Source organism: Polistes fuscatus, unplaced genomic scaffold, assembly GCF_010416935.1.
Source record: "Polistes fuscatus isolate 324 unplaced genomic scaffold, CU_Pfus_HIC Scaffold22, whole genome shotgun sequence".
In the NCBI taxonomy this organism is placed as follows: Eukaryota; Metazoa; Arthropoda; class Insecta; order Hymenoptera; family Vespidae; genus Polistes; species Polistes fuscatus.
Genome location: NW_025113099.1, coordinates 1,303,397 through 1,316,695, shown reverse-complemented (window position 1 = coordinate 1,316,695; position 13,299 = coordinate 1,303,397). Strand labels below are relative to the sequence as shown.

General features: G+C 29.8%; 1 protein-coding gene across 1 annotated transcript; it reads left to right on the top strand.

Moving 5' to 3' along the window:
* The first annotated feature begins 1,915 nt into the window (after nucleotides 1-1,915).
* LOC122518052 (prion-like-(Q/N-rich) domain-bearing protein 25) lies at nucleotides 1,916-6,761 on the top strand. The gene is made up of 13 exons (XM_043636722.1): nucleotides 1,916-2,300; nucleotides 3,144-3,314; nucleotides 3,391-3,531; nucleotides 3,726-3,863; nucleotides 3,958-4,113; nucleotides 4,188-4,334; nucleotides 4,421-4,540; nucleotides 4,611-4,901; nucleotides 4,994-5,110; nucleotides 5,184-5,303; nucleotides 5,378-5,539; nucleotides 5,705-5,866; nucleotides 6,517-6,761. Exons 1-13 carry the CDS (start codon nucleotides 2,297-2,299, stop codon nucleotides 6,594-6,596), a joined length of 1,809 nt encoding a protein of 602 aa, XP_043492657.1. The 5' UTR covers nucleotides 1,916-2,296; the 3' UTR covers nucleotides 6,597-6,761.
* Nucleotides 6,762-13,299: the final 6,538 nt, after the last annotated feature.

Here is a 13,299-nt window from a genome sequence, read left to right as displayed (position 1 = left end):
TCTATTTTTATAAATCTTTTATATCGTTGTGCAATGAATTTCCTATCACACAAATTATGCATATATATGTTTATTTTGATAATGCATTTGATTATTTCAATCGTTATTATTAAAGATTCAAACAAAATATTTATAATTTCTCATAATTTCTCATTTCGGATATTACCAAGAGATATTTTCTAAGAAATGTTATTCTCCGCGTTGAATTTCATTTTATGAAATCATAATACGTAATAGTTTTTACCAATGAATCTATATCGATAAATTATTTCGAATTATTTATATTTGAACAATTCAAACGATTATTTTATATAACAAAAGTTAGATTTTTCATAATTAAATACAAATAATAATGTCAAATTGGTAATGAAATTTATCTAAATGTTATTAATGAAAACGTAATTATTTATTTAAAATTAATAATCGATTACCGTTATAAAAATTCATTCGATTAATAAAATCTGTTGTTGTGTCATTCCTCAATGATTCTTTACAAAGCACACGATATCGGAAATAATTCATAAGACATTTTTCCAATTATTTATATTTTAACAATTCAAACGATAATTTTATATAACAAAAGTTATATTTTTCTTAATTAAATACAAATAATAAAGTTAAATTGGTAATGAAATTTATCTAAATGTTATAAATGAAAACGTAATTATTTATTTAAAATTAATAATCGATTACCGTTTTAAAAATTCATTCGATTAATAAAATCTGTTGTTGTGTCATTCCTCAATGATTCTTTACAAAGCACACGATATCGGAAATAATTCATAAGACATTTTTTCCAATTATTTATATTTTAACAATTCAAACGATAATTTTATATAACAAAAGTTAGATTTTTCTTAATTAAATACAAATAATTATAATATCAAATTGGTAATGAAATTTATCTAAATGTTATAAATGAAAACGTAATTATTTATTTAAAATTAATAATCGATTAGCGTTTTAAAAATTCATTCGATTAATAAAATCTGTTGTTGTGTCATTCCTCAATGATTCTTTACAAAGCACACGATATCGGAAATAATTCATAAGACATTTTTTCGAATTATTTATATTTTAACAATTCAAATGACAATTTTATATAACAAAAGTTAGATTTTTCTTAATTAATTACAAATAATAACAATGTCAAATTGGTAATGAAATTTATCTAAATGTTATAAATGAAAACGTAATTATTTATTTAAAATGAATAATCGATTACCGTTATAAAAATTCATTCGATTAATAAAATCTGTTGTTGTGTCATTCCTCAATGATTCTTTACAAAGCACAAGATATCGGAAATAATTCATAAGACATTTTTTCCAATTATTTATATTTTAACAATTCAAACGATAATTTTATATAACAAAAGTTATATTTTTCTTAATTAAATACAAATAATAATATCAAATTAATAATAAAATTTATCTAAATGTTATAAATGAAAATGTAATTATTTATTTAAAATTAATAATCGATTCCCGTTATAAAAATTCATTCGATTATTAAAATCTGTTGTTGTATCATTCCTCAATGATTCTTTACAAAGCACACGATATCGGAAATAATTCATAAGACATTTGTCAATGATTACATCTTTCGATATCGAACCAGGTGTTCAATCATTATCTGATAGCATTAATGTTAGATAAAACTCCATACTTTTAACAAGAAATGACAATATCAGAGAACACAGTTGTACCGTTAAATCGACGACTATGTGGTTGCCTACGAATTTTACGTTTATTTTTCTCCTAATCGTACAAATAGTCTTTCATTTCGGTAAGTTATCTACCTTAAATATTATTAATTATACAAATAAATATAAAACTAAATTCCTTACAAAATGCATACAATAAAAAACATAAATTCATAGATAAAACACTTAAATTACAACTAAGAGAGAGAAAAAAAATGAAAAATAAAGTCGAGTTCAATTCCAAAGGTTATTTGCAAGCTTGCATTATTAAGAAAATGAATCGCATGCCGATTCGCGAAATTGAAAAATGTTGCGAGAGCGCGAGTTATCTTCGAGAACGGGAAAGTAAAAAAAGAGAAGACGGATAAAAAATATGAAAAAATAAAAGTGCCAAGAAAGCAGAGAGAACATGTTGAAAAAAAAAAAAAGAAAAAGAAAAAGGAGAGGTGGCTCAAAGAGCGAGTATTTAAAACGTAGCTTGAAAGTTTAATGGAACGAGATGCATTCGCGATACGAACAGTGCTAGGAGATTAAAAACCATAAACACAAGTGTGAAATGGGGAGAAAAAGAGTGGAATAAAAAGAGATTGCATGGGTATGGTACTCGTGTGGTTTCATAACTTCTATTAATATTTCTTTTTCTCTCTATTTTTTGCCTTTTTTTTTTCTCTTTTTAGTAGAATAAAGCTCATGCATGGCAATCAGAGCGTGATGATAAATTTGCGCATAATCCAACGCGTGTCCTTAATTTAATCTAAATTCAACCGAGTTTTTACATTGTCAAATCAATATAATATAATAATTTTTTTTTTAACCATATGTTTATTGCTTTGAACCAATACTACTATACTACCATTATAGATTTTACCAGCATTATACTTCTTTTTATTATTTACTATTTTCTTTTTACATTTATCTACTTACTGTGCGTTACTATTAATATAATGATAAGTTTAATAATAATTACATAATAATTAGATAATTTTCATTTCAGTTTTATTTTATCTATACATTACATTGTACTACACTGTAATTAATGGCCTTTAGGGAGCCTAGGCTCTATAGGGTCAATAATATAATAATATATATTAAATAAATAATATATTATTAAAAATAATAAATAATATATTATTATATATATTATTTATATATATGTATATAATATTTATATATATTATAAATAATATTATTTATTTTATTTATTCTTACTCCGCCCCTTTCGGGTTTGGAGGATATAAATAATATATTATAATAAATAATAAATAATTAATTATATAATAATATAATAATAAATAATATAATAATTAATAAATAAATAAATATTAATAAAATAAATATATAATATAATAATTATATAATAATAATAAATAATATATTATTCAATAAATAAATAATTAAATAAATCAAATAATGAAATATTATCTGTAAAAAATTGCAGTTAATTCGTTGGATAATCCATCGGAGAATAATGAAGTCTCGACGAACAAGGTCGAGTGGAATTGCGAATCAGATTTCGAATGCACAGCCAAAGGCAGCGTTTGTGAAAATGCACAATGTCAGTGCACGTCTGGTTACGTTTATAACAATGATATGAGTTCCTGTTTACCAGGTAATTATTTTTTTTCTTTCATTATATCACCGAATCAACAACAATGAATAATACGAATCGTGAATTGTTTGAATAGTCGCTAATAATTACGGTGACAAGTGCAACGAGACAATACAATGTTCGAGATATCTTTTCATCGGTGGACAGTGCATCGAAAACGCATGCGTCTGTGGTCACGGATTTCATTACCTGCATGGTAGATGTTACAAGACAGTAGGTAAGGTCCCGTAAGATCATGAAAATTACGACTAGGGTGTGTGCTAAAAGATAAGATATGAAATGAAATAGGATGATGATAGAGTGGGTGGCTAAAAAAGGGAGGACAGGGAAATAAAGAATAACGATCGAGTTCTCTATGATCTTTTCTTTTCTTTTCTTTCCGTGAACTTTCTAAATTTTATTCACACGTAGAACTTGGCGAGAAATGTAGAAGTAACGACGATTGTCACATAAATTCTGAATTTGGATCTACCGTCTGCGATAATGGAATTTGTAAATGTCGTGATGGATTCTACCAACGAGAATATCGTTCCTGTCGCAAGAAAGCAAGTAAGATGACGCATAATCGTTATATTTATTTATAGAAATTATTTCATTTTATTATTTCTTAAGTTTATTACTTGGTTTTTGTTATATTTCTCAGATATCGGCGAGGAATGTGTAGTTGACATCGATTGTAAATTTAATAAACGTGCTTATTGTAATAATAAATGTACTATTGATCAAGAGGAAATAAATTATGATATAATACCGCAAACTACTTACAATTTCTTTTATAGAAAATCTGCTAATGAAGACGGTAAATATTTACAATAAAAATAAAAAAATATTTGGTACCAACTTATGTACATTTTTTGAATTTTTTGTATGTAGATAAGACGACCGAGCTGAATGATTGTACGAAAAATTCCGATTGTGAGATTCACGAGAATGCAATATGTGGTAGTCGAGGAAAATGCGTTTGTAAACGTGCATACTATGCATCTTCTTCGAATAATAAAATCAAAGTATGCGTACCAGGTAAACTAAAGATTACAACAACAAAATACTTTCAAAGATAGCTTATTGAAACGAATGATATAACCCATCAATGTATTTTCTTCTAGAACTCGGTCAACCTTGCGATAATAAAAATTCAACTAACCCAAATATAATTTGTAAAAATGATACATGGAGTTGCAAAAATAAAATGCTACCATCAAAGAATAATCAGGAATGTCTGAAAGGTAAATTTATTTTTAAGTTCGTTATTAATACGATCAATTATTAATGAAAACCGTTCGATCAATATTTCAGCTACGAGAAAATACAACACGTCTTGCCTACGCGACGAACAATGTTCCATTTTCGGTCCTGACGCTATTTGCAAGAAGAAAAGGTGTCTGTGCAACGACGAAAGATCGCATTTCGTCGAAGAATTGCAATTTTGTTGGACGAGTAAAGGAATAAACGATACGTGTAAATCGAACGAAGATTGTTACGTTAATGAATTTAACGGGACGCTAGTTTGTACGAATAATAGTTGCAATTGTCCCGAAGGGACACATTTGAATTCGGACGAAACGGCGTGTATAAATATTAACGCTGGTATATTTCAAATGTCATTCGATCGATGTACGAAAGTAATACCGTTCACATATTTACCAATCGTTTAACTTTTCTATTTGTCCTTATTTCAGAATTGGGAATGATTTGCGAATCCGACGAACATTGTAAAACAACGAATTCTATATGCGTCAATAACGTATGCGTTTGCAATAACAATTATTACGAGTTTGACAAACAGTGCTATGCAGGTAAATCCAATTTCTCAACTTTACAATGATAATTGATTTTGTCCGTTTAATTCGATGTTCCAATCGATTTCAGGTGTAAACGCAACGTGCACTTCGAACAGTCACTGTAAGCCAAAGAATACTTTTTGTTCATCCGGAATATGTACTTGCGAGGAAGGTTACATCGGTTCGTCGGCATCTACCTGTTTGCCAAGTAAGAATTAAAACGCACTCTACTTAAACGAATACCTTATTCCGATTTACTAGATGCTTTCCTTTTAATTTAAGCGGCACGATACGGTGAAGAATGTTCGGAGGATATACAATGTAACGCTGTAACACCGAATTCGATTTGTTCCTCGAATCCGAATTATTCAAACTCATCGATTAAATCTTGCACCTGTGGCGACGATCGTTACTTCAGATTCTCCAATTGTCCGAAAAAGAAACGTACGAATAAACGATAACTATAACAAAGTATTGAGTATATTTCAAATAAATACAAAATAAAACAAAATCTGCGTACACCTATCCCCCTAGAATGGGGGTCCATTTATAGAATAACGATCCATTTATTACAATTCGAATAATAATAAAAATCAATTCTATTTCTAGTTCTCGGCGAATCCTGCACGTCGTACCTCGAGTGCTACTTAGATTCCAATCAGAACCGAGCTATTTGCATGAAGGGTTTGTGTAGGTGCAACTGGCAATACGTGCAGGTCGACGACACCATATGTCTCGAGAACAATTTGAAAAACCGAATTGCACTGACGGGTAAGTAACCTTGACATTAAATTTCTTCCGACCAATCGACAAATTTTTATTCTGCCCTCAATTTATTCTCCCACAATATCCACACGCTTATTTCTCTAATTATTTTATATATACCTATACTTAAATATATATATATATAAATATACATAAGTGTATGTATAATATTAGAAATATATATATGCATGTATAAAAACAAGGACGAAGCCTAGAGAATTAACAAGTGCCATTTTTGTATGAACATAAAAGACTATTTATGTGACGAAGTAATATGCCCTACAATTACCTATTGCATGTCAGTTATAAACTTCTCTTTCTTCTTTTACCTTTCATTCCTTTTAGGTGTGTGTGTGTGTTACAATTTTTGCGATAGAACACCTAACTAAAACTGCGAATTTCATCGAAGACATTTTTCGTCGCATTTTCGCAATCAAATTACGAGATAAAATTTCAAGAAAAATCTAATTGCATTATGGATCTCATTTCATTTCTATTTACATTGATTTAGAATGGAAATTATCGAGGATTATCTAAAACTGATTTTAAACTTTGACCCTTTTCCTTTTCATCCCCTTCAACGTTCTCGTTAATATTTATTTCGCATTAGGGGAAAGAAAAACGATCGATCCCGATTTCATTTCCTTTTGTTACAGGCGGTGCCATCGAAACGTTCTCAAGGTCGTATTTACCAATCCTGTCAATCAGTCTGATACTCCTCGACCTAATTCGATGAGCATGATCGTTCTTCGAGGAGCCTTCAATTATTCAAACATGAAGTGCGAGAACGTGTTAACGTTGATCGACGAGGGGGCCAATGAATTAGCCGATAGAATCGATATAATCGTAGTGATTGATCTAAACTTTCTTAGCTGATAGGGTTTAATACAAAAACAAGAAACAAAAAAATTAGAAAAAAGTATATTATAGATCGAAATTAAACGATTTTTTAATGATTAGTATACTTTTCCCGAGTAAAAGTATATTATTAAATAAAATATACCGATTAATGAGATAATTTTACTCAAAAAATAAACGAAATAAAGTATTATATTATAAATCGAAATTAAACGATTATTTTAGTGATTAGTATACTTTGTCCGAGTAAAAGTATAATATTATTAAATAAAATATACCGATTAATGAGATAATTTTACGCAAAAAATAAACGAAATGAAGTATTATATTATAATCGAAACTAAACGATTTTTTAGTGATTAATATACTTTGCCCGAATAAAAGTATAATATTATATTAAATAAAATATACCGATAAATGAGATAATTTTACGCAAAAAATAAACGAAATAAAGTATTATATTATAAATCGAAACTAAACGATTTTTTTAGTGATTAGTATACTTTGTCCGAGTAAAAAAATCCGAAAAAATCCGGAAAGATCCGAAAAAATCCGAAAAAATAAGTATAATATTATTAAATAAAATATACCGATTAATGAGATAATTTTACGCAAAAAATAAACGAAATAAAGTATTATATTATAAATCGAAACTAAACGATTTTTTTTAGTGATTAGTATACTTTGTCCGAGTAAAAGTATAATGTTATTAAATAAAATATACCGATTAATGAGATAATTTTACACAAAAAATAAACGAAATAAAGTGTTATATTATAAATCGAAACTAAACGATTATTTTTAGTGATTAGTATACTTTGTCCGAATATAAAAATCCGAAAAAATCCGAAAAAATCCGAAAAAATAAGTATAATATTAATAAATAAAATATACCGATTAATGGGATAATTTTACGCAAAAAATAAACGAAATGAAGTATTATATTATAAATCGAAACTAAACGACACTTTTTAGTGATTATACTATGCCCGAGTGAAACTATAATATTATTAAATAAAATATACCGATTAATTAGATAATTTTACTCAAAAAATAAACGAAATAATTTTTCTCGACCACACTTATTTTATATTCCCTGTCCGAATGTATAGCAATCTTAAGATACGAGTAGGTCTAATGGAGAAAATCTGCGTACTTTACGAATCCCCCTGCTGGTTTTATTTCGATAAGGGAAAAGAAAGGCTCGACACGCGATTCGCGTTTCTATCGTTTGAGAGGAACGATCCCTCACCGTTTCCCTCTCTCTCTCTCTCTTTCTTTATTTCTTTCTTTCTTTCATCAGCATCGAGTTAATTCGATGACGTAGCCTGTCTTAAAGCTTGACTTTCGAGAGAGTGATATGTAATCGTGACGTCACTCTTAACAAGAGGGACAATGAACACGTGAGGAGACGAAAAGAGGAAAGGAGAGGAACGGGTCAAGGTGTTTTAGTATGAATTCGTATCTTATATTAGCTTCACATTTTCAAAATGATCGAATCGTTGAAAAATTACTATCTAAGTTACGTACCTAAAGAGGGGGAGGGAAAAAAATAGGGGTAGTGTAATAGAAGGGATAAAGATCTCGTATAAAATACGGAGGACGTTTGTGCCGTGCGTCGATTATCCGAGTAACATCTCGAGGTTGCACAGGTAAAAGTACTCTTAAATGTGTACATATATGTGTGTAGACATTTTGTATAAAATACAAGTAGATTAAGGAAGATGAATTATGAATTTCACTAATGTTCGTGGCTTATATAAAAAGAAAAAAATAAATGATCGATGAAGGTATGGCGACCTTAGGCTAACTTAAGTAAATGAACGTCATTGAAGATATTATAGTTTCTTTTTTTTCTTCCTTTTCCTTAAATTATAGATGAAAAAAAATCCTGAAGAAAGATCGACAAGTGTTAAAATTTGCAAGAAAATGTCAAGCGTCATCTTGTTTAACAATAAATTTAAAAAGCACCACCACCGCAGACCGGATATATATCTTTCTCTCAAGCACTTTTCATTTCGTCATTTCGCGATAATTGCAAAACTACTGTTGTGCACATTTGCCAACTAAAATGATTTCCGTTTTTCCCCGTATTCTCTTATCGCGAATCTTCGTAAAAAGTGTCGAGAGTATACGCTCGAGTAGTTGAAAACTTGAACCTTCCCTTTGGAATGCGCCTTTAATATTCGAATTTTCGCACGAACAAGTTGACATTTAAGCTTGACTTTCGTTAAACCATTTTTCTCTCAAAACGACGTTATCACTATTTTATGATTGCGCGGTTCGAAAGAGAAGAAAAAAAAAGAAAAAGGTAGAAAAGAAAAATAGGATAATAAGCGTTGTTGCGTTCGAGGGGAAAAATGTGAGAAAACTTATTGTCTCCGTGGGTCGTTCATTGTGCGAATATATGCGCGCTTTGATGCATATCGTATCGAATTAAGGAGAAAGACGGAAGAAAAAGAAGAAAAGGAAGGAAGGAAGGAAGGAAGGAAGGTGGTTGGTAATAGTAAAGACCCTAATTAGTCGAACGTTTTACTGGAGGTAATTCTTAACGTGAAAGAGTTATCGTATAAAGAAGCAATATTTTTATGGGACTTTGGTCGGTGTTCCATGTAAATTAAAACGTCAAAACGTTAAGTTCCCCTACATACGAGGGTATACTTCTTCATCTACTTTCTTACCCTCGTCAATTACCAGTGTTTTATCGTTTCATCGGTACGCGTAATTTAAACAAAAAATATATATATACGTATAAAAATATAAATATACATATAGAAAAAACACGCAAAGATATTTTAGGAAATAGGAAAGAAAAAAATAAGATAAATAAAAGAAAAATCCACACGAGTCGGCATGGGGAGAAAAGCGAAGATTGTTTTCCAATAGCTCAGGGAGGAGCTTTCGAAAATTAGCATACGTCCAATCGGAATTGCAAATCAACGAGGAACGAAGACGAATACATATATATGTGTATGTATATCCATTTGTGCAGCATACTCAAGTTCGCCATTTTTCGATATGGCTTTCACCATTCTTCCGATGTGAAGAGAGAAACAGATAAATAAAATGGAAAGAATAAGAATTAAAAAAAAAAAAAAAAAAGAGAGAAAGAAATGGAGAGCAAGCAAGCAAGCAAGCAAGCAAGCAAGGGGAAGAAAAAAAAGGGAAAGAAGAATAAAGAATAAAGAAAAAGGTCGTAAAAGGTACGCTTCGATTGTTCGTTCGATCGTTTCTTTCTTTCTTTCTTTCCTTTCTGACTTATTTCGTTCGTTATTCGCGAGGCAAAGAAAAGGGGTGGTAGTGGTATAGTTCGAGGATGCGAAAGGTCACACGCCAACCAGATGGACAGCCGATAGAGACTCGACCTGGCTTCTTTCTTTGTAAAACGGGTCAGAGCTCACTCACGCGGTCAGGAAGTGACGCGTCCTAGTGCCGTGCTAAGCGAATCGCATCGCACGAAATTCCTCCTGCGAACAGAACCTATGAACTTTCCTCCTCCTCCTCCTCCTCCTCTTCCTCCTCCTTCTCTTCACCTTATTATTCTTGTCTTATAACGTTTTCTTTACCCTTTACACTCGAGCGGCGCCGATACGGCGCCCGGTAGCCTATTTCAAGCGTCAACTCAACCAAAACTAATTACAGAGTGTAGTATTTATCAAAATTTGTTTTTTGTCGACATATAAATGAATAAACTCATAATATTTTATTATTAGTGAAAAAGTTTATTACAAGTGAAAAAGGCCTCGAGTGCAAAGGGTTAATAAATATCGAAGGATAATTTGTATCGATCAAAAATTATCGAATCAAATTGGTAAACTCCCGATCCTCTCTTTCTTATTATTAATTCAACGATTTATTAATTTTACTTCACACAATATGTGTTCGGATTAATAATTAATTAGATAAAAATATAGAAAATATATAATAATAAAATTTTGCTAGAAAATGTCTTTTTTAAAATAATAAATAATAATATATAATAAATATAATATTATATATATATTAATATAAATATTATTATATATATTATTATATTATTATTTTTTAATTATTTTTATATATATTTATATTTATTAATATATTTTTTAATATTATTATTTTTTAATATAAATATATTATTATGTTATTATTTATTAATATAAATATTATATATATATATAAATAATAATAAATAATAATTTAAAAATAAATCTCTCGACCTCCCACCCCCCACCCCGTTTGAAGAATTTCTTCCTCGAAGAAAATAAAATGTTCTCACAGGAAATATCAAAATCTATTTCAAAGAAAACACGAAATGGATGAGACGATAACGATCTTATTGACTGAAATCACGAGAAGGCATGAACCACGTAGGTCAACGCGCCTCTGATTCTCTCTCTGCAAATGAGACACGTCGAAAGATTTAAGGATTTGGCCACTTTGCCATCTGACCGATTGCAAATTGTTACCAACGGTGAAACATAAATTCTTCTTATTTCAAGTTAGTTTATTGAAGTGAGTTTAAAACGAGAACTAGGGAACGAAAAGTACGGTCACTCGAAAACGTTCCTTCTCTTCCTGTCTCTCTCTCTCTCTCTCTCTCTTTCTCTTTCTTTCTGTTTCTCTTTGTTTCTCTCTCTCTCTTTGTATGCATGCGTGTTCGCGCGCGATCGCGTGTTCAATATTAACATCTCTTATATGTGTCTCGTGTGTTAATGTGATATCCAAACAGTGGAGGCCAAGGTTACGCGTTAGATGGCCACTTGCAGTTTTTTTTTCTAAAAGAATTTATAATAATTTTTTTTCCTACGGTATTATGGCAAAAAAAATAAATTAAACGAATAATTATAAAATCCAAATTATTCAAGATCCAATAATCGGAGACTTTAACGAGATCAGACGAAACAATTTTACGTTAGGTAGATTTACTCGACGTCACCTTAAATTAGAAATGCGTTTCACGAGGCAAACATTAAAGCGATGAAATTAAATTTATCGATCCTGCATGCTGTAACATCGGCCATGTCAAGATTGTGTACTAACTAAGGTATACGGTATTATTAAAGAAGAAGAAAAAAAACAGAAAAAGTGAGACGATACACGATGACGCACGAAGAAGGGGGACGTTATTGAAGTTTGCTCATCGTTCTTAAGCGATTTCGTGATAACGTAGAGAAAAAAAACTGTATTAAAAAATCTTCAAATTTACCGTTGAGCTTCTAATAAGATTTCAAATAAGTTTATACGTGAGATGGTTAAAACGCGAGGTACTAAGTGTTCGAAATGGATAAACGTTGTTTGTGTCACGAAAAGTACGATTTTATTTTTACGTTTGATAAAATATTAAAGCTTTAAATTATATTTATCATTGAAACGAATTTCGCATATTAGGAATACGAATTTTCTATTTTGACGAATTAATTACTATTTTTATTGTTCAAACTATTTCTAAAATTACTATCGTCGTATCGATTTCATGAATAATTTTCAACGTAATTGAAATTTTTCGGTAAAAATTGCTTTCCGAATTAAGGAAGTTGCCATTATCATATCTTCCTGGTATCTAAATTATCACCGAAGAAAGGAAACTTTATAACAGCTTTATCTTTTCAAAGATGACGTCTTTCGTATTATTAAAATGTATAACGACAGATTCTCTTTGTCAAGGAAAAATGTAATTTCCGTAACTTTAACGACTGTAATTACTTTTCTTTTTAATTTCCCCTGAGATTACTTTCTTCCATGGTATAGATGCTTCTTCTTACGCAATTTTCTATAGACCAAGATAGGAGAGTTTTAGACAAAAATTGAATATGTGCTGCTATCTGGAGATATACGTTATAAATTGTAAAGATTATTTAAGGGTATCTTTCTTTTTAAAAAATGTTTCCCACTTTAACGACTGAATGTAAGAGTGAATATGATAAAACAGTACACGAAGAATTGAATGATAACTACTATCGACAGCAGGGCTTCTTAATACTGGCAAAGAATACAGAAGTACAAAGAAACTCACAAGTTCCCTTTTATACAGTATTCCTTGATAGTATATGATGGTAAATAATAATTGGATACTATATACAGTATGGTTATATTGTAAAAATATTTAAAAAAATTATATTTAATTTGTAATATATAAACATGTGTGAACCTTCAGAAATGCATTTATATAAGTATATTTTAAAATGAAGCAATTAAAGACACACGAATAAAAAAGAATCCAAAAGGTTTGATGATAAATCCAACGATGATCACCTGTAATAAGAAGAAAACTATATTAGTCATACAATCAAGTGATAGAATAGCCTGACATATAAGTGGTCCAATTCACAGATGCACTTTTCAAATGTGAATCCTTTATTTACTTTTTATCAAATCTTTATTTACCGTTTGTAAAATAAAATTAAATTTAAACGCGTGAAACGCGAAACGCTGCACTAAAACAGGGTTACCATTAAATATAGTGGAAAACCTAAACTAACTACTAAAACTTACAAAATTTATTGCTAAAGATAATTCAGTTGGTATTACTCTTGAAACGAATGGTCAAATAAGATCCCTATCCTTTATTATTTAGTGTCAACCCACTGACCAATCCCATA